Here is a 22,864-nt window from a genome sequence, read left to right as displayed (position 1 = left end):
ATTTTTAAATAATAACTAACATATATAATGGAATTAAGAATAGTTTTTCAATACCTTATTCAAACACAGCATTAAGAACTCCCTCATGCATACAAGAATCTAGCTCCAGGCTTTCCAGGGTAAGAAATTACTTACCTTAGGATGTACCCATGAAGAACTCCATTATGTTCACTTTCAGGAGGAGGTTGCCACTGGACCATGATAGACTGATTAGTGCGCCCACTGGCCACTATATTTTTAGGTGGGGCACTAGGTGGCTCCTCAGGCAGCATCAACCTGAATACAAAACAACGTGAGGGAGGTGGGTGTTGAAATAAACGATAGGTAACATTTCTATTTCAAGTATCCAACTCCATGTGAACCAGTATCGTTTATCAAAGTCTGATCACTAGAAAGAAATATAACGCTGATCAAACTGCTGAAGACACGCATGAAATAGTTACAACAAATCAACATAATAAGAAATCGGTTAAGCAAGCAACAAGACAGACAGTGGAGGTAACCTTATTCTCTCTGAATCACCCAGGCTGCTACAACTCTTTAAAAAGATTACAAGCCTGAATGAGTTAGAGCTCAGGTCCAGTGTCTGTGACTCCTTCCAAATTGTTTCTTTCAGCTCTTTCAATATTTTTCATATCAAACTCCTACATTTCGAAAAAGCCATTTAGAGTTCAGCTGTTCTGCAATTCAAGCTCACAGCAAGCTTCAGTTCACATAGGAAGGGGGATGCATTTGAAACCAAATTTGATGAAGCCATCCTTCTATGTCACATCTGGGTGAATTGCAGAAGTGACACTGCAATGATTGGGTGAAAGCTGTACTCCTTCCAGGGCTAACTGCAGTGACTTAACACAATAACAAAAAAAATATTTGGGTTGCACACACACTTATTTGACCATCTTCCAAGATTCTGTTCAACTGATACACTGGAAATATGAGGGCACCTCTCCCATTGTGTGCTGATATCCTGCATCACCTAATTGCCATTATCACCAATTACTAGCAGCTGCAGAGCACTCTCCGGAGGCCTGGGTAATAATAACTGTTCCACTTCCCAGCTACTGTGCAAAAGATAACTTTATGTTATTCACTCACAACAGCCAGCATTTTTTTTCGCGGAGTACACAGGAATGTATTTTTACTGTACCTGCTGGTCTCAGAGCTGTACTGGCCTTTTCCCACCTGGTTAACCGCACACACCCTAAACTGGTAGGTTCGGGCTGGAGTTAGTCCGCTCACAGTGACACCGGTCATTTTGGGGTCAAGATTTGATAGGTGAACCTTCCAGGGAGAATCTGTTGGAATAATTAACATTTGAGAGAGACCAGAGGGCTTGTTAAAAGCGCTGCAGAAGTGAGAAATTGTCTCTGACTGCACAGAGCTCTTTGTGTTTGTTTTCCTCAGAGGAACTTTAGGAAGAAGTTTCTTTTTCAGCAAAAGAAACCTTCCTGTCAGCCCACACGGTTATGCAGATTGCACATTTGTCTACTGGAAAGTGATGCTGCACATGTCATGGCATAATAAATAAAAACTATATTCATTAACATTTTAATAAAAGAGGAAACAAGCATGATAAAGACAGATGGGCTGTGTATTTCACAACCCATCTGTTTGGCAGGCCATTACAACACCACACCCATGAGTGGCTCTGGTGGAAGGACTGTAATGAAATTCACAGGCAGTTTGGAATATCGTTGTACCCAGCTTGCAGGCAGGTGTAGAAGCGTTACGCTCTCTGCCAAATCAGCCCTTTGCTGTAAGACCTGAGAAAGCTTCTGCTGCAGATCCTACATCTGCAATTTTTTTTCCTAGAGATAGTACATGGCATTCAGTCTAATCATTTCCTAGGAAGGTTCCCTGACATAAACAGTCCCAGCAGTACCATAAAACCCTTGTTGTCAGTTCACATACTTCACATGCCGAGTTCCTCTGATGCCCAAACTATATTTTCAAGTTTTCAAAGAGGTCAGAAATGAAACATGTTGAAAATTAGATATACTGACTTCTTTTCTTCCTGGGCTGATGTCATATATTCTCTCCAAAGTCACGACTGAAACCATCAAGGAGACGTGACATTTGTCTGTGTTGCAACGGTACAACAATGGAATCAGCCAACTTAAAGATTTGTTCAGATTTTAAATAATACCAGCTGTTTTCATGCTCCCTGCTCAAAATTACAAACACTTTTGGAAATTACTGAGGAGCTAGCTGTAGATTTTGGCAACATATCTGTGCATGTTGCTCATCAGAAGTGCATTGCAGCTCCTGGCAGGTGACCTAGACGTCTGCCTGAAAATGAAGATGAGATGTCCCAAATGTGGAAAGCTGCTAAACTTCACACCAAGATGTAAACCACTAATTTAGTGCTTTTCTGGCAGATTCCTTAGCAAGTTTAAGTCTGCTGGGGTATGATGCCTTTTGGGTTATAAAGGATGCATCTTCAAGTTATTCAGGATATATTTACTCCAGTAATGGCTTTCTGAGAAGAAAGTCTTTTTTAACAGGAAAACTGACACAGCAGAATACTGGGAATGCTGGAGAAGGACATTTGCACAGCAGTCAAGTTCCATCATTGGTGATTGTTGTTGATTTGCCATCAGTCGCTTCTGCTGCAAGATCTGGAGTGCAATTCATCTTAGCTGAACACTGGGCTTCTTTTAAAAAGCACTCAGAGGAAGGATACCTGTGCCGACATTGGCTAGGAGTTTTGTGCACTCTAGTTCCTTCTTTCTTTAATCAAGCTTCTCTTGAGATTTTACAAACAACTGTTCACCTTGTTACATCCAGAGTGCACAGTAACAAATCAAGATAAGCCAAAGTTAAGGTATGGCTGACTTAGTAAGCTGCCTGAAGCAGCTGCATTAAGAAAACGGAAGAACAGACAACACTAAGAGAGCAAAATACCCTTGTATGAGCTACTTGGGTAGTGGTCCATTTCCTAGAGCAAATCAGTTTCATTTGTTTACTGCTAGTGTAAACACCACCTGAGAGTGCTTAACCCAAGCAGTTCAATGTAGTGAGCAGTTTGATTCAACAACAGGGCCTATTAATCTCTTCAGCACCTTGGGGCTTTGCTCTGTTTATATGCTGCATCTGTAGAATACTTTATTTATTCTTTTTCCTCTCCTGGTGGAAGATAAAAGATCTAGCAGGAAGAGAGATTAAACTGAAAACTAATATAAACGAACCCTATTCATCTCTTGGGCACTCTTTCCTTCGTAAAGGAAAGTGGTTTGGGGGGGGATTTGCTTGCTCATGGAGCAGTGGATACAGTGAGTGTTCAGAGTATCTTTAAAATTTAAATGTCAAGGTTTTTTTCTTGACAATTAAACTAAACATTTTGAGAGGCTGTTTCCCCACCTTAAATCCAGAACAAACCCCAGCATTGTACAGAAGTTCGTTTTACCATGTAGAAAAGCAATTCTAGCATTGGAAACATTCCATAAGATTTTCAACACTGACTCTCTTCTCCTTCAGGGATGACTGTCACTTGCCTGTCCCAGGAAGCCTGGAGAAGTTCCACGGTGACAAGAGACTTGCCAGGTCAAACTATTAAATAAATCTCTGTTATATTGAACAGACTCCACTAATCCTTCATTTAACTTAAGCTGCCCAGAAAGTACGCTGGGCTTTGCTTGCTTGCTCTTCTGCTGTAATTGCCACTCTCTGAAAAACTTTCATGTTTAGTTGTCTGTCTTCTTAAGGATATTTGGTATTTTGAATTAACTCCGATGGCCTCTCCAAGTTAATTTATTGGAAACCAAGAATCTCACAGGCTATTCTCTAGCTTATAATATGATTTTTCACCTTTGAGAAATGACTTCTGTTCTGTTAAGAATTTTTGGATGCATTTGTGATATGTTTGATAACTCTGGTTACTCACCAACCAAGAGGCATTTCTTCTATATTTTCCTATCTACCTCACAACTCTTGCACTAATTGCAAGTTCCTCAAGAATCATTTCCAATTTGATATTACAGAATAAATCTATTGCATAAATCTAATTTTTGCAGCTTTGGAGTACATTTACATCTCCTTTCTTCTCCAAGGGTTTAGCACTGACAGTACTATTGGAATTTACTGTCCTACTGGAGTTTACTGAATTCGTCTTTCATGACAATATATTGCAAAAAGCTCAAAAATGAATTGGCTCATCCTCCCTTTGGTAGGACTTCAACAAGGTATACCACTGGCCTGAGAAAAAGTATCTGTTTGCACTATCATATATAGGCCTGCATCACTGTTGTAACAAACAACAGAGTTTTGATTTGAACAGAGCTTTGATTTTTGCAAAGACTTACCTTTGTGTTCAATTTTTCTCATTTGAATATTCCTACCAAATTCAGCAACACAACTCACAGACTTTCAGTTAAGCTAGTACAGATGCTCTTCATAGGAGCTTTAATTATCTCCTCATTGAAATGACGTGATGAATAGGGAGAGTTGTATCGTTACATTGCACAGATATCCCAGAATACAATAAAACAAAAATGGGCTTTTATGTTAACTGTACTCAGCAGAATTCTCTAAGTATTAATTCACTTGTTCAGATAAAAAACCAGTCAGCATAATTTTTGATTAATCCTTGAAATCTAAACTTTTTTTTGGAATAAAATATACGGAATTCCTTTCAACTCCATGAATATCCTCCACAGGAATTCCTTGGTATGCTGCAACAGGGGTTAAACAGGTCACAAAACATCCACAAATTATGTTAGTGCAAATAACAACGCATGCTACTATTTATTTGAAAATCTATTTCAAATGGTGGTTCACTTTCCCAGCTCTGTGTGGGCAGGAATACTTAATGACTGTGTTTCCCTGGAACTGTGCTTTTCAAATTAGATTATAAATTTGCCCCCAAATGTTTAAGGCCATATGTCTCAAATCACCCACAGACACAGTCTACTGTGAATACTTGTAATTTGAGAATTATTACATTGTGCCAAATACATTCATTTTAAAAATTAGGTGACTTGGTGACTGGAGTTGTTCATATTTCCAGCAATTTATGTGCACGATCTGTCACTGTTTTTTTCCTCTAATTAAAATAAGTTTTTTATATCTCTTTACTGAATTGAAATTAATGAAAAGGAGTTCTAATCCATGCCAGGTGGATTGACACACCTCTCTCTAATGTAGCTAGTAATTAGTCCCCTGAAATCTACACTCATTATTTTGCACCCTCTTCAGCTAGTTCTCTGAAACAGATACTGTTATTATGTATTCACTTACGGTATGTGCTTCAAAATGTACAATGGATCCTAAATGCTATTAGGAAATAATTCAAAGCAAAACAGCTAAAAGAATGAACAAAACTAGGCTACATTTTGGCACCTGTAACAGTAAAGCAAAACCCATGTATTAAAACTCCACAGATCCAAGAATAAAGTCTTCTATGCACTTTTGCTAAAATAAATCATAATTCTGATGTCCCTCCCTAACCTTTAGATGTGTGAAAACAAACTGGGATTGGGATGTTAAGCATATTGCACTGCTGCTGACAGTGAAAGAGCTACAGACACAAGGATGTGAGCATATGACGGGCATATGCCAAATCCCTGACAGTTGCTCTTTCTGCAGCACAAACGGGACCAATGAAAAACCTGAAAGGAAGATTTCTTTGAAAAGCAAAGAGAGATTCTGCACAGTCATATCAGACAAAACCATACCTAGATAAGATCAAATGTCAGCTTCATTCGTGAACATCACATGGGGGGTGGGAGGGGAACATGACAGCACCAAGGAAATATGCTGTTTTCCAAAGGAGTGGAAGGTCTGTAGAAACTAGATATTGACTACATGCTACTGAGATCAAAATGACCCTCAAAAACAAACACTTCAAGAAAATAAAAGCAAAACAAGACAGTGACAGTATGTAGACAAAGTCAGCTTTGCAAACCGAAGTCACTGTTGACATTGTTCCACTATTCTGTTGACATCTCTAAAGCTGAGCAATAACATATGAAATTAGAGAGCAAGGTAAAAGTGGAATATTCAGGGGCTTAAATTCCCCCCTGTCCTACTTCTATGAGTAACCATTTAGAGACCAGGCATAAAAGCAAAGTAAATATAGAGATGAAAAATCAAAGGAGAGTAAGATCTAGAATATTTCTGGGAGTTCAGATGCTCAACGCACAAGAAGACTGGTCTGTGTTTGGTTTTTGCAGCTGCAAGCTTGCTGAAGTAAACATACCTACGATTTGTGATAATGAGACTCTCTCTGTGGTTGATTGCAATGCCATCAGCCAAAATTATTGGATCTATCATGGAGCGAGCAAGAGTTCACAGGATCCCGTGGAGTTCTGAGAGACTGCATAATTTCTGGAGTTGATTTTCGCTGAGCCTTCTACAGATTTCAGCAAATGAATTATAGCATTTTTGAAATGATGGCATATCTACCCCATTCTCTTACTAGAACTGCAAAACATCCTTGCGATAATGACGCTGACAGACCTTCCAAACCTCACCAGGACACCAAGTGAGTTGCCTCTTCTCTTATGGCCCCAAGTGCGTATGCTCGGTCAGCTCTTTTCTGCCTCCATGTAAACACAGCTCTATTACCTTTGCATCATGTCCCCAGACTGGGAAATTATTAACTCATCTCTGTCAAAGCCACTGGGAGTCATGAAACACAAGGGTAACAACCCTGGCTGAAAAGAACACATAAGGAGAAGCAAACATGCAGTACTGGCCTGTAGGCAATAGGAAGAGAAAGAGAGAGAAGAGCGATAAGAAAACAGATGGTGATAAAAAGGTGCAGTGGGGTGGGAGCCAGGAGCCCAGAACACTGTGAATTTTCTGAGTCATTCATTATAAATAAATAAATAAACAAATAAATCAGGAGTCTTTGCTCTAAGACAACTGTTTTAAGGACAGTGGTCCTAGGCATGACTTGAGATTTCCATTAGAACACTGCACTTTGCTCAACAGATGTCATTGATCATCAGTTCTGGGACCTCTGTATCTGAAAAGTTAGGTACTCCAGCCTGCAAAGCACAAGGGTTTATGTGATTGGAAGCTGAAGCTTCATCTTAAACTCCCTGTGTGGCAAAACAAAATGCTACTCTCTAGATAATAATAAATCAGCACTGTTTCACATTCAGTTATGCAGTGGCTAATTTCCACATGTCAGAAGAAGTGATGCTCTTAATTTTTTCATCAATTGCTAGGCTTGGATTTCCAGTTCCTAGGGTGATAGAGATTAGAAAGTATTGCCAAGGTGAGTGATTTCCATATAACCTCATCTTTCAATCAATTCAGAAAGAAGCATTTAGCAGTGTCCCTGAATAACCTTGCAAACTGACAGCCACAAAGGACCAGACATGCAGCATGACAAAATTATGAGAAGTGGGCTATTACAAAGACCAGGTTTGCAATCTGTGAAGCTAGGTATTTGTATATTTTGCAGCTTTGTATCCTCAGCCACCTACTTAAAAGAAAGGTATGAAATAAAAGCCTAGAGAAAGTGGAGAAAACATATGAAACCATATACAGATATGACAGTTGCTCCTATTGACATCCAAGTTTGTTCCTCTGACAGACCATCAATTCCTTGTATTTTCATACTGCCTGCACTTTTCAAGTGAAATTGGGGCTCTGAATGCATCAGGATATCTATGAACCCAGAGCAAAAGACAACAATGGAAAGAAATAAATATGACTCTTGCTATTTTACAGATGTCAAATAGAAGCACTGAAGGATGAGCTGACATGCCTGAAGTCAGGCTGCCTGGAGGTGGAACTAAGGCTTTCCTGTACAGCAAATTCACCATATCAGAACTTTTTTTTTTCTTTTTCAAATATTTCAGGATGTTAATAGCTGAGTGTAAAACCCAGGACTTCCCTGCAAACTGTCTCTCATTTAGCAAATTACAATAATATTTTCTTGGTAGCTCTGGTACAAGCTAAGTCTGCAAGAAGGCTGAATAATTAAGAAGTATATGAGGTTGAAACATATTTGACTTTACTCACTATTCTCAGAGAGCTCGACCATGTAGTAGAGAACAGGGCTGTTTCCATCAAAAGGACGCACCCAGGAAAGCATCACACTGCGGCTGTATGAGGAATTCAGAGTGGCCAGAAGATTCTGAGGGGAATGAGGCAGCTCGCTGTTAAGAAAAAAGAAAAAAATGCACAGAAAAATCAATCTACATTTCATTCAGGACAGTCTTATAGGCAGCTAAAGGCACATGGCATCAGACTTGTATGATGATAGATACAAAACTACCAGCAGCTATTGTGCAATTAAATAAATGAAAGACATCTCTGAATTATTCACAATTTTGTCCTATTTGGGGAAAAAAATAACTTGTGCTGAAAGTCCCAAGGCTGATGCTTAGAACAGCTAATGGAAATGTTGCTAAATGTGGGAAAAGCCAATTTTCATACTGTTTTTTGATTGAGACAAGTTGGTCAATAAATTTCTCTCTCTCGCTTTTTCTCCCCTTCTTATATTGATGTCCTAGCAATGTGACAGCAGTAATATGTATAAACAGTAAAACACATGGGAGACGTGATTTAATATGGAATTTTTCATACTCAAGGAAGCAGAAGACATTGACACTATCCCATATAGAGCTACTAATCAAAATTACCATATGTATTCTTAGGCTACAGAACAGCTTGATTTACTCATGGATTTAGGCTTATCCTGTCATGGGTAGAATCTTTCCTTCCTACAATAAGGATTTTTTTGGAAGCACCCAAACAGAAAATACAGAGAAAATGCCTGCAGAAACCCCATGGAAATACAAAATGAAACATTAAAAAAAATAAAAATAAAACAGCAGCTCAATTAAAACGTGTAATTTCTCTACATAAAGGCAATTTATGGAAAAACATTTCATTTGGACTCATTGCCTGAAAGTCAGAGGCTGCATGGTGCAGTGAGAAAATTGAATTCTGCTACATCCCTTAAAGGCTGATCTGTGTTAAGTGATAAGAGCCCTTCAGTCATTATAATTAAGCCTGATTTTTGCTCCTTCTATCCTGGTTCCTAAGGAGGACAAGGATCTCTGACAGGGAAAGAAGAGCAAGGAGAGCCAGATTTTGCCCATTCAGTCTAGTGCTTCTCCCCAGGAAAGCTGAGCAGTAACCCTCCCTCAGCATGAACTACTGCTAATCTGCTCTGGCCAGAGCAGAAAGCCACAAGGGGACTTCATATCCTTAATTTAAAAAATAGCAATTTCACATCGTAATGTATCATGCTACTGAAGGCTTACAGTTATTTAAAAGCCGCAACTCCTTAGCCACTCACAGAAGTAAATACAGACTCTGGCTTTAAGCCAGAACAATAAATATGCTCTGGATTCAGGTTTCTACTGGAAGACTGAGGAAAGTACAAGAGTTAACCCATACTTTTATTATTCTTCTGTTAAAACTGTGAATGTTTTTGTTTATCATGGCCACATGCTGTGGAGTTGGTGAGAAGGAAGCAGGGAAGGAGGAAAGAGGGGAAGGGAGCAAAGAAAATAGAGAATGCTTCAAAAGCCAAAGAAGTGCCAGAAAAATACACAGATAAGGAGACAACACAAGTGGAAGGCTCTCACCTATCCACCTCTCTCCAGGCTAGAAGCATTAATGCTTCCTAAGGCTAAACTTGGGACCCAAGTCTCATCTTATCTCATTTGATTTTAAATATCTAACCAAATTAGGAGCATGGTAGCCCCAGACTCTTTCTGTGGAATGACACCTCATTTGACCTCTGGAATGACAGAAATTCAAGTATTAGCTTTATTAAATCACTTGGTCAAGATACTTTGATCGTTCCATCAATTACAAGGAGCGTAGGCTGGCTATGTTCTCACTTAGTCTGGGCCTGCAGCACCCAGGCTCCAGAATTTGATGCAGAAACAGCTAAGGCATGGTCACTCTGGGGCTAGAGGAAACATAGGTGCAGGGAAGAACATGAACTGGCCCAACAGTTGCAGATTTTGAACAGAGTGCTGCAAAATTTTGGATAAGCCAGTTTAGGGAAGAGGGAGACCTGGAAACAAAGTAGGAGGGCAGATGGTCTGCAAAACAAGAATAAGCTTGTTGTTTGAAAGCATGGAGCAGGGGTTTAAGATGTGGCCATTCACACAGGGATTATAGGCATGTGCTACTTCATTTTGAATGAAACACTAAATTATAATAAACATTAAACCTCCACTACAATTTATCATCGGGTCCCTGAGCAAGCTGGTTGGAAAAATGTTTTTGTGATTAAGCTGGCAAAGAAAATTACTGAAGGAGAGCGAGACGTCTTGTTGTGACATGGCTCAGAGAAGTCACAGTCCCCACTTCATTTATCACCAGGCCCCGTGGGACGAGCTGCGGTTCTGGCCTCCTCCAGAAGACAACTCTCACAGGGGGAGCAGCGCAGAAGGGGTGGCTGAGGGGGTGCTCACTGCTATCTTACCCCTAGTAACTCCTTCGCTGGGAGCTGAGCAACCACTCCTGGAATACATTAAGGATATTTTCAGGGTATGTGTTCACTGGCTAATCTTGTTTTCCCATGCATTTTAAAGGCTTGAACTAGTAGCTCATTTGACTAACAGCTCATTACACAACTGAAAGAAGAGACTACATGAAAGAAAGAATTTATTGATCAGTCTTTTTCTTAGGGCACAAATATCTAAAAGCTTCTGGAGGAGAGGAGACTTTCCCTTCTTCACATTTTTTAAAGCACAAACTGAGCTTAAGTGTGTTTTTTGCTCATGATTTTAATTTAGTTGATTATTCTGTTGGATTGACACAAAACGGTAATCAGTCAGCAGCATGATGGAAACAGGCACTCTGTTCAGAGACTGAAAAACGTGAGTTGCAGCAGCCATACAACACACCTATCTCCACTAATATCATATTCTTTACCCATGTGTCCACACCGAACAGCAACAGATGGTGCTTACAGATTTAAATCCCTCAAGGCAGACATAACAAGTGCCTACAAAACACACCTGGACAAAAATAAATAATTAAATCTACAATGACATTTCAGCACAGAAGTGAACTTCTCTCTTTGTACTCTACAAAAACAGAGATTAATAAATAGTAATTCCTACTTTAGCAAGCACTTGCACTTTGTCCCCTTCTCATTTTCTACACATACTGTGTGGAAGGGATGATAAATGAGACCTGTGACACCACCATGAATATTCACGTTCCCAAAACAGATCACTACTTCTTTTCTTTTCCTTTCAGAGAATTACTTTTCCTTGCTGCTATCATCCAAAAAGTCATTGCAGGGAATGGTAATTTCAAGCCTTCTTCAGGATGAAAAGAACCTCAGATGACAACTGCTCAACTTCTGATGCACCAAGAAGGTTTAGGACAGTAACACACGGGGCACATAGCAGCCCTTGATCAGACACTGGAAGATTATAATTCATCATTATTATCCTTTTTTATTACTATTATTTTTATTATTATTCATTGAAGCCCCACATAGAAAATATATGAAAGTTTTTCAATATCTTAAGGCCTTACTCCTCTAATGCTGAAGAGTTGCATGGAGTCAAGCTTTTCATAACTTACTTTGTATGATAGCAAAAACTGTATACGGACACTTTTGAAATCTGTAATTGATAGATAAACCCAGGGTTAATGGCATAGCCACCAAGGTGACCTAAGGGGACTCTGACAAAGCAACTGAAAAAGCAGATTTTCAAGAAAAGAACATGAAGCCATTGTGACAATCTAGAAGAGAATTATTAGCTAGTTAGAGATGATACATGTTCAAAACAGAAACCCTAATGTCTGAGTCAGCTCATCACTGCCAGAGGGTAGCTGAAAAATTTACTCAGCAAACACATCCAGTGTTTTATAAAATTAGCTAAAAGCAGAACTATTTGCTACGGGAAATAAACCAGACATGGTTTGGAGAGATTTCTGAGAAAAATGGTCCAACAGCAGGTAATTAGAGAGATTGTGACTGAAGAGGGGATTACTAAAAAGGCAAGGGAGATTAAACAAGTTTTCTCGTCAGTTTATAAAAAGCCCTGTTCCTACTTCATAAATGATTTCCTAAATCAGGTCCACCATACAAGTTCTACTTGGGAGCAGGTGGTTCATCTGCTACAACTGATAATTTGCTAAGAAGTTGAGGCAAGAAGTCTAACAAAGCTGTCAGCCTTGATGGCTTTGCTCATAAAAGTTTATAACATTTTAAATAAACACATCATCTGTTGCTCAGGACTTTCCAGTTTCTCTTGCAAAAGAATCCTATCTGATTTTTAAACACAGGAAGGATTGTTACAAGGCACCGATTAGTTCTGAAGTTTTTTCTCTTTTGCAGGCCTATATCAAGGTGGATTTTTGAAATCACGCACTTGTCAAATCCCAGAGCACACAGATTTATTTCCTGCTTCATTCTGGCAGTCACCACAAGCTCAAGTCTACGGATGCCTTGGGAAAGGTTTCTGAATTTTATGTTTTCTTTTTGCTAAGAATGCCTACATTTCTGATACATGCTCAATAATGAACAGACAAAATTGTATTTCCAATTGTATTTCTGGGTGGTATTTCTTTTTGAGTATCAAGTGTATTTAGACTCGGCAGTGAGCTTTATTTCTTGGATAACATCTCAATAGAGAGCTTGGAAAAATAAATAGAAGATTTCTTTTTAGTGATGAAGGAATAATATATTTTCAAGTTTGATACCCTTCTTGTTTTCACTCCCTACAAAAGGAAAAGAGATAGGCTGCAGGAATTGAGGGACATGTGACCATATAAAAATAAGTTTGTAATAAGTCATCATTTTCATTTGTTACTCTGCATTGGTCTTAGTGATCTTGTTTTCAGTAATTAAGCCATTTTATGGGATGTATTTGGAAGAAGTAGCAACTACAAATATCTCAAGCAAAAAAGGGTATCAAAATTCATTTTGTGCATTCTTGGCTTCACACTGGGTTTCATTGTAAGTGGTTAGCTCACCTCTCCTGCTTTTGAAGAAGACAGAACTATAATAGTTCTTTGGTGAAAGAGAACTGAAAGAAGATGAACTTGCTGCCAGGAATAAATTGCCTATTTTTGTATTACATTGTCCTCCCTATATTTTTGCATAGAGAAAGAGCCTAAAAGTTTTTACTCTATGTTGTGACATAACAGAGGCTTGTACAGGGCTTTGATTTTCCTACAATGTAGCATTACCATACTTTTCAGTCACATTCATACAACAAAGAGATCCCTTAGTATGGACTGCAGACAGGCAGATATTGAGCAGCAGGCACAGATAGTGGTAATTCTGCATATTTTATATACACTGAGAACCCTCAGGATACTTTGAGCTGGAATCATCAGTGTTTTCTGTCAGGAGAGTGATGCACTGCGATAACTCAGCTTATGCAGCTTCAGGAACAAGCATTTTTTTCTCTGTATTTCATTCTGTATAGTATTTACAGGAATATAAAAGCAAGCTAAATGAAGTTAGAAAGTTTCATTATATACAAGTATTTTCAGGATCAACTCTTATAACTTGCAGGAACGCAAGAGAAGCACTAGCTCATCACCAAAAGATTTGCAATTGTTTCTTTATTTGCAGTTGAGAAGCTCTGCCAGAAAAACAAGTAAATAAGTAAAAAAATTAAAATCTATCTCTTACAGGATAGAAACATCACTTGTGAATGTTTTACCTCATGCAAATCAAATCAAGTGATGTACATGAAGAATAAACACATTTAGAAGGAAGACAAATGAATGAATAGAGTATCTTGACTAGCAATTAGTTTCTGTGCCCAAGTACCATCAGTGCAAAATTGATGAGCAAGGTAACCTTTGGCTGCACTTTAGCAAGTTCTTCATTAGTTTTCTGGCTTTTCTTTTCAAATACTTTATTTCTTCATAGACACGCTGAGAAAGAATGATCCATCCTTCTTGCACTACCAATGTAAGACACAGTAGAACTCTACTGCACTATCACCATACATTCTTCTAGCAAGAAATGGTACCTTTTTCCCAAGTCTGTCTTCAAACAAGGGAAGAGAAAGGAGAAAAAAAGTTTTCTTTCCTTTTTTTTCACAGATTAGAAAACCAAACCACTCACAGATTGAATAACTGAAGGTCAGCCTGAAGGTCAACGGTTTTGAATTGAATCAGTTTGAATAGAAATCAGTAACAAACTTATTTGTGCCTTTGAAAATTTTGTGTTACATGCCTAGAGGTAGAGGAGGGATATGCAGGATCCTGGGGGGAAAAAAATGGTGAGACAATCAGAGCTGTCAGATAAGGCTAGGTAGGCTATGATACTATTCATTGCTAGACTGCTCCAATCTGTAATTGGTTGAGAGGCCGCCTTTGAACATTTTTCTGACATTAGTGATACTCAAGGCACTGAAGTGTAAGTGCTCATCGATGGGAATGTACATGCCCTGTTTGTTAATGTTCTGCACAAGAGAATTATCTGGGAGAACTGGGAATGTTATAGATCTGTCATTCGCATACTAGCTAGAATTTAATTTAAGCTTTACTTCAGACATTTCCTTTCCACATATTTTCTTCCTCATTTCATTTCTGTTGTATCATGTATCTCTATTTCTCATAGATTTGTGCTGCTGAGCCAAATGATAATGACAAACGCTGCAAAGGAATGCAGTGTTTTTTGGCATTATTGCACTACCTGCAGCGCCACTTTGAAATAAAATGTCACATTTCAAGGTATGATTGAGTGACTTATCAGTTACTGAAGTCCTCTAAAGGAGCGGGTCTAATATATTTCTTTAATTCCTTCAGGAAAGGTAGTTTGTAGGCAATCAACAACAGAACATCGGAGGAAGCAGAGATGCGGGATTAAGAGCAGGTTGCAGTGCGTGGGGTCATGGAGAGGCAGCCAATAGAACTGCAACAAGCTGGGGTGCAAGGAAAAGCAGTCTCAGCAGCATCCACAAGATGTGTCTCACCCAGTTAACTTCTAGTGTGAGTTTTAAGAAGTATAAAACTTACTGGTCAACAGGAACCTGAAAATAAATATATCTGCTGGGCTATACTGGGCTGCATAGGACGTCTTAGGATATTTAGGATTAAGACTGCTTAAGTGTTTAGCACATATTTGTAGCTTTACTTCAAAAGCCAGGTTTTAACATTCTTTTCAGTCTTTACTCTATAATTTTCTGCCCTCCACTCAAAAACAGCCTCAGAGAAAAGAAAGTATGATTATATAGTAGCAGTATATTTTGAATTGTCTTCTGCTCTTGGACTCAAACCAGCAGTAAAATGTACTCCGGGAGGAGAGCTGAGGAGTGCTTAATTAGAGAAAGAATGTATGACCGCTCTCTGAAAATGGGCATCTGATCTAGCCTTGGCACTGTCAGAATAATGCTGTATCAAACGGCGCTCTGCATAGCAAATCTCTGAGGTGAACTCATTATACTGCCAACAGCAGAAGTTGCCATCTTCTCAGAGAGATCAGGCATGACCAGCAGAAACAGATGCAATTTTAGTTAAATTAAAGCATGGGGCACTACTCAAATGAAAAAAAATAAGACTACATAAAACGTTACTTTCTTATTCGTTTGATCTGCTCCACACATGTACCAAAACCGCAGTTGTTGCTTTTAGTGATAAAAATAAAATGGAAGCTTACTTTGCTCCAGTGGAATGACAGAAATAGAAAATACAGAACCCTGCAATGCCATCTTTATAATCCTTTTTCAGAAGGGAAATGTACTTTAAACATTTTTTTTTCTAAATTGAATTTTTAAAGATCCTTAGGAATAAAGAAAGGCATACATAAAAATATTTTTTCCCTGGAAACCTACGTATAAAGAGAATGAAAGAATAAGCAATGCCTGCACAGGGATCAGCTATTTTCATATATGTTTAATAGAGGAAAAATACTAAAGGAGGGAAACAATTTCCTATAACCTTGATATCTCCTGGACTTTATGGGAAAGTCCTTCAGCATGGGGTGGCAGAAGGATTCAGGTTGGAAGGGGCCTCAGGAGGTCTCTGGCCCAAAATTCTGCTCAAAACAGGGTCAGCCATAAGCTCAGACCAGTTTATCCAGTCTGGTCTTGCAAAACTCCAACCTCTGTGGGCAACCTGTCCCAACATGTGAGTGTCCTAACTGAAAACATTTTTCCTTATATCCAGCCTGAATCTCTCTTGCTTTAGTTTATGGCTTTTACTTCCCATCCTCCCACCACACATGTTGCAAAGGGCCTGGCTCCCAAACCTGGACACAGTATTCTAGATGCAGTCTAATGACTTTCAAGTAAATCTATTATGCTTATATTAATAAGCCAGGTTGTTGTTCACCTGTTTTGTTGCCAGAGGACCCAGATGGCTCACATTCAGCTGCCGTCTACTGAGATCCCCAAGTCAGGGCCCAAACTGTATTACTGTAAAAAGTTATTCCTCCCCAGACGTGGAATTTGCCTTTGTCCTTGTTGAATTTCATAAGGTTCCCATTGGCCCATTCCTCAGCCCATCTAGGCCCCTATGAATGGTGGCCCTACCTTGAAGCATATCAACTGCTCTCCACCCATTTTGTACCATTTACAAACTTGATGAGCTTGCATTCCACCACCTCAACCAGATCACTTATAAAAGATGTTGAAAACAACATGTCCCATTTTAGTCCCATCCATCTATTAGTGGCCTTCATGAAGGCTACAATCCTTTAATTATTAATACCTATGCTCAATCATCCAACCAGATGGACGCGTACTCATGGTGATGCAGAGGGATGCAATTACTTGGAAGTATCTTCCAAGGCTTCAGTTACTTCAAAGTCCAACCAGCATGGCAGTATGCAAAAGGGAGGACATTTCAAGGCAATTTAATCAGGAATTAACCTGACATAACTTCCCATTAAAATAAATGAATAAAAAAATAATAAAATAAAATAAAACTTAAAAGCTACCCAGATCTCCTAGAATGAACTTCCAGAAAAATGTCCAAGAGCATGCCAAAACAAGCATAGCATTATCTATGAGATGGAATACTCACATCACTTCTAGTCTAGCCATTCTGGAGTCGTTTCCTCCGAAAGAAATGACTTCACAAGTATAGTCCCCGATGTCACCTGACCACGTCTGGCTGATGAGAAGGGTTCCATCTTTCTCTACTGTGATCCTGGAACTGCTGGATGGATTTATTACGACACTATCCTTCTTCCAAACGTACCTGAGTATTACAGTGTTTTTGTCAGTAATTACTCAAAAGAACTTCAAAATAGATTTATCTGAATTATGCAAGAAGATACCAGCTTCCGTAAACATACATTAAAAATGTCAGGGCTCTGTGGATACTTTCAGGAACTGTGCCTGTTACAAATTTTAATTTTAGATCAGCGATTAGAATGAGTAATGTAATTACATTCAAGATACTATTTTATAATACTTTGTATTTTGAATGGAAAAGATGTACTCATAAACATCCAAGTTTGCAAGTCCACCTTCATCAACAGTTTAAGCTGTAGGTAACAGCTGAGGTGTTGGCCCAGCTCTGCTAAGACTGTAATAACCTTAACCCTGCCAGAATCAGTAACATCTTAAACTATTATGGCAAGGTTCACTAGAGCTCATTTGTTAAAACAAACACATACCAACACGTCACAGACCTGTGTATAGTCCATGGTCTTACGATTGAGCATCTCTACAGAACATTTTTACATCTGTATTACTCTTTCTGAAGTTCTTTCTCCAGTTGGCCCTTCTGGCACCCTCCAAGCTGTCCCTTGCATTTTCTTTAATTTGTGCTACTTTCAGACTACATAAATTTTCATGGTAAATTTATTTTAAAACGGTGAGCTTCCTCTAAATGCTCTAGTACAAATGTTAATAGTTCAGACAAGTTCTGTTTTCCTTTATGCAGTAAAAGCAGAATATAGCCCCTAGTTATTGAGTTGTTTCCAAGAACATACGCATCTCACATTGCTTTCATACACACCAATGTAAACACTTCTGAAATCCTGTTCCTTCTCTTTGGCTTTTACTCTCATTAAGTATCAGCTTCTGACAAGTTGCTTTTATTGATAGTGTATTAACCTTGACAGTAAAATCATGGAAGGCTATATTGAAGTCATGAAGTGGAACATAGCTCATTGTAAATAATGCACAAGGTTGAAAAGGAAGATGGGATTTATATGAATAATGATACAGTGTACAACCTTACAATGCAGTAATAAGGGGTCTGGTGTTGAAATCTGGGGTCCCGGAACTTTTCACCTAATGCTATTCTTATAGCTTATAAAATTAAGCTCAGATAAACCACACAAACAAGAACTGACACCACCAACCTGATTGAAATTCTAGGATCATGAGTTGCATCACATCGCAGAGTGGCTGTAGTTCCTTTGATCACAGTGCTATCCTCAGGGGGGTGAACAATGAAAGTCCGATCTGAAAGGAACACAAGCCATAGTTCAGGTGAAATTACAGCATTTTGACTTGGATATTCACTCAGGGAGCAGGCAACTGAACATTTGTCATTCAAAGCAAGCAGGCCATTCCTCTTCAAGTCTTTGCTGTGAAGCCTCCCCTGCCTCTAATGTCATTGTGTCAAGAAGAGGTTGTACGCTGTGGGGTGCAGAGAGGCAAAAGCAGCAGAAGGCATGAGTCTGAGCCAGCAGTTCTCTGAGTAGGAAGAGTGCTAAAGCTGTACTAACTCTCACTTGTCTTTGTGGTAAGTGTCTAAGGCAACTCCCTAAAGTCACAAGGCAGCAAGTATGTTTATAATGCGTTACGAATGAATCAAAACAACACAGATTTAGTCGGGAAACAAGTCACGCTATTTGGAGTGGAGAAAACAAAAACAAAGAAAATCTTTGCAAAGAAAAAGACACTAGAAAAATATCCAGAAAAAGGAAAACTTGAACGGCACTCTATACAGAGGTTAAGGGAGGAGGAGTTTCTGATAGTCTGAATTTTTCACATAAGAAAGTTACGTTGTTTACTCAAATGTTTCAAAACATCTTTATTCAAGCACCTCCTGGAGACCCAGGACACAATAATTGCTGTAACTACAGCTACCTGATCAGCTGTGAAAGATCTCTATTATGCTTAGCACACAGTAGTAGCAGCAGATAGCATCATCTGAAGCAGGTAGTCAACTAAGATGAATATAGAAGATATGTGGATAATGTTAATCAGTCCCAAATCCCTACAGAGATGATCAGCATCTACTGAGATCTCACAGATGAAATCATCAGCAAAACCAAAAGCTATACCTCATAGCATGGAATTTTTGGCATTATTCCCGATGTGCCTATCTATGCCTTCCAGCTTTACAAGGGTGCTGTTGCTACATAACTACTAGGTTGAAGTCACTTTTTCTCCCCTTCAATGCAGTACATTGAATAGGAGCTATCTGTAATGCATATTAGAACCATTCCCTTGAGAATTAATTGGAAGGATCTCTTTTACTTGATCCATACACCTGTATGTCAATCAGTTTATAATATCCTGATAAATCTACTGACTTTATATTGTCATTGAGGTATAAATATGATAGTCATATGACACAAGAACATTACGTTTACTGCCAGCACTGTTTTCATGTATTGCAAAGTTCAAAAGGCAAAACGTTGCTGATGTAATCTGTACTTTTTTGGCATTAACAGATGTCAAATACATACTGCACATCAGCAGCATAATCAGTCTCAGAGTTACAGTTTAAGTATAGAAGAGAGAAGCCACAATACTTCTGTATTTATCATCTTCATTGTTTTTAATTATTCTTAGTCCCAGCTCAGGGATTATTATTTCCTATCATTACTAGCAGAAAAACACATTGCACTTTAACTGTTCAGCTGCTGGTTTGGATCAGTCACACGGAACTTGTATTTCACCTCGCACTTAAGAGTAACACAGGTGAACCTAATGAATCTGATTTCCTATACCAGAGAGATAACAGAGATCAAGAGCAAACGATGAAAGATAAAATTTCATGGGCTGCCATGCCATTTTATGGCTGTGCCATGCCAACCTGTAGCATGAGACAGTAGCAGAAGTCTGCTGTACTTTGCTTTGGCTTCCAACAACGCCCAGAATCACAAAGAAATGTAGTTATAAGGAAAAGCACATCTACTGAACCTGTGGCCGTAGCCTTAGTAACACCATAAGCTGTTCTATACTGCCCTCAGACTCCTGGAGGCAGAAAGCAACTGCAAATAGCCTACTCTGCAAGGTAAAAGGGCTGACTTGCAATGCAGGCCAATGCAAGATTCACCAATGCAAAACCTGAGTAAAACTGTAACTATGATTTAAATGCTCTATTTAAACACACTGCCTTTCACAAACTGTATCAGATCATATGCATGATTTTACAAACAAAAAGAATACTTGTGGTAGGTTTCCTACAATAAATACATTATTACTATTAAATAGTACAAGTATCTCTATTACCTAGAAAAGCATAATTACTTGTGAGAATTTCCTGGGCATACACCAAAAACTGGTTAGTACTTGATTAAGGTTAGACTTTAAACAAAGCATTGTCCTTACTCCACACTGTCAGCGTCACAAAGGCATTCAGAGATCCCTCAGAGTTGACTGCAAAGCAAGTATAATTGCCAGCATCGTGAAGGAAAACTGGTGTTATCTGGAGCCCTCCAGATTCAAGAAGAATGAACCGAGGAATCTGAACTGAGCCACTGGCTAAGATCTGGTTTTCTGAAACACAGAAGGGAAAAACAGCATGATTACTGTCACGTAGACTGCTTGGATTAAGTGCTGCAAATTCTAGCTCTTCCAAAACACTGTGATAACCCATCCAGGTCACTGGCTCACAGCAGGACCACTACAAATCCTCTGCTCACAGAACTAGAGAAATAAAGATATATTAAACGGATCTACAAAACCTTAGGAATAGGAATGGACAAGAAAACAAGGATTACAGCTGTTCCACGACAATATAGTAACTGACTACCTTTCTTCCAGGAGATGGCAGGTTTTGGAGCCCCTGAAACTTCACAGGTCAGCACTGCAGTCATCCCCTCAGTAACAGTGGTATCCTCTGGAGGCTGTATAAATGCTGGTTTAATATCTAGAATCAAAAATTTAAAAAACTCAATGGATCACCTATCAGAGAGATCCCTAACCTATTATCATGGACTGCTTTAAATCCACTTTTATAGAGCTGATCATGGACAAGGACATGACAATAATACATGAAAACCTCTCAGCAGTGACTGTAACCTTTCATTATTCACCTCCTAGGAATTATCTAATTCAGTTTATTACCTACCTGGAAAATAAAAATCTATCAGCATGTACACGTGTACAAGTAAGATGGCTTACAGATAAAGGCAGATAAAGCTCAAAATGAGTGTTTGGGGGGAAGTTGGGAAATCTAGATAAACAAAACTATTTTCTTTCATCTTCATAACAGAGTTCTTTAAGATGAAAATCAACTTGAGAAAGGCATTAACTTTGAAACTTAAATGTCAGCCAAAAGAATTTAGAACCTGAGTCTCATCCAAGACATTTTCCAAGTTTCTTTCTCTCTTATTTTCCCCCAGTTGCATTTTACTACATTTTTTTGCTGCAGTTTCCTAGATATATATTGAAGTGGGGCTGATGTAGTTTCTGAAGGCTGTAGAAATTCTGGTCAGTATGTGTAAACTGCTCTTGGGCTAAAAATCAGCTTCCTGAAGAGGCATTAAAATATTATGGATATGCCTGTTAATAATTGCTTTTAAAAGACACTACTAGGATTTGTAATTCTTCCATTGAGAAGTGTGTATGTCATTAACAAATTACTTAATCAGACTTTTTGGCCAAAAAAACAAAAAAGACATTTAACTTGATTTTACCTTGTTTTCGCTGCTAAATGTAGTTGTAGACAAAAGGCAGAGAAAATGATACCATGCACAATCATGGAGCAGTAGCTCCAATTCAGAACAGAATTACATGATAGGAGAACTGAATAATTTAATAGAAAGGAGGGCAGAAAATATTTTATAATTAACCTTTCTTTTTCTTGTCTTAGTTTTCCTTTTGCAGCGTGAAATAAGAGAGCTCACCTTAAGCCCCTAATGTCAAAGAAAGATTTTCTACAGGCTTCAGCAAATTGTGTTCAGACCATACAGGGAATCTGGGATATCTTACAGGTAGGACAGCTACACTTTGTAAAAAATGAAGGTTCTGGGAGCCAAACTACACAAGCACAGAGAAATCTGACAGATGTAGGCTCAACAGACATGACAACACAGCTCATCAATCTCTATCACAGCTCCTTACTCACTAGTCACATCCAGGTAGGTGTACGTCTGTATCTCCCCGCCTTTATTACTAGCAAAACACTGGAAGATTCCAGCATCCTGAGGACGCAGAGCCTGGATCCGCAGCCCGCCGCTCAGCAGGACTTTGTAGCGAGGGTTTTGCAGCTTGCTGAGAGGAATAGAGTCCTTATACCAGACAAGGGAGGGAATGGGAACTCCTATTAAAAAATAATAATAAAAAAATGCTATTAGTCTTTACACAACGTGCTTTAGATAGTGGAAACACACAATGCTCTTATGGTCATATCCCTGGTATCCCTTCCTTGAACACTACTTATTTATATTTCTACAAGCTGCTTTTGATAAATGGGAGGCTGCATCTTACATTATCAATGGTAATAATACACTGCAGAACATGTGGGAATAAAACCAGCAAACAGTGAAAGGGGGAACGTTGAGAAAACATGTTATCAAATTACTTCCTTCACCCAATCATATTTCATGCTACTACAAAATAAGATTTATAGCAATTTCACATTGAAAGCCAGAATCAGGCTACTTAAACAGCAGCAGTGTGGCAATGCAGCAAGTCTGTAAGACTGTTCCATCCCAAATAAGATTTTTCTGTGCTACTGTAGCTAAGATGTCAAAATAAAAAGGAAATGGCAAATTACACACAAGCAATGAAGTGCTCACATGACTGTACTCGAGTTCTAATTCGGC

General features: G+C 38.8%; 1 protein-coding gene across 5 annotated transcripts in view; it reads right to left on the bottom strand.

Moving 5' to 3' along the window:
* Nucleotides 1-22,864, bottom strand: part of SDK1 (sidekick cell adhesion molecule 1) — a 394,723-nt gene that overhangs the window by 118,678 nt on the left and 253,181 nt on the right. For all 5 annotated transcript variants that reach the window (XM_040574955.1, XM_040574954.1, XM_040574956.1 and 2 more), the window contains 8 exons: nt 22,165-22,359; nt 20,848-20,964; nt 20,424-20,591; nt 18,218-18,320; nt 16,927-17,103; nt 7,975-8,111; nt 1,148-1,295; nt 136-276 (listed from right to left, as the gene is read on the bottom strand). In XM_040574955.1, coding sequence (XP_040430889.1) covers nt 136-276; nt 1,148-1,295; nt 7,975-8,111; nt 16,927-17,103; nt 18,218-18,320; nt 20,424-20,591; nt 20,848-20,964; nt 22,165-22,359 — 1,186 coding nt within the window. The remainder of the gene's footprint in view (nt 1-135; nt 277-1,147; nt 1,296-7,974; nt 8,112-16,926; nt 17,104-18,217; nt 18,321-20,423; nt 20,592-20,847; nt 20,965-22,164; nt 22,360-22,864) is intronic.

The sequence above is a fragment of the Cygnus olor genome, chromosome 15, assembly GCF_009769625.2.
Source record: "Cygnus olor isolate bCygOlo1 chromosome 15, bCygOlo1.pri.v2, whole genome shotgun sequence".
Taxonomy (NCBI): Eukaryota; Metazoa; Chordata; class Aves; order Anseriformes; family Anatidae; genus Cygnus; species Cygnus olor.
This window is presented reverse-complemented; position numbering and strand designations above follow the sequence as displayed.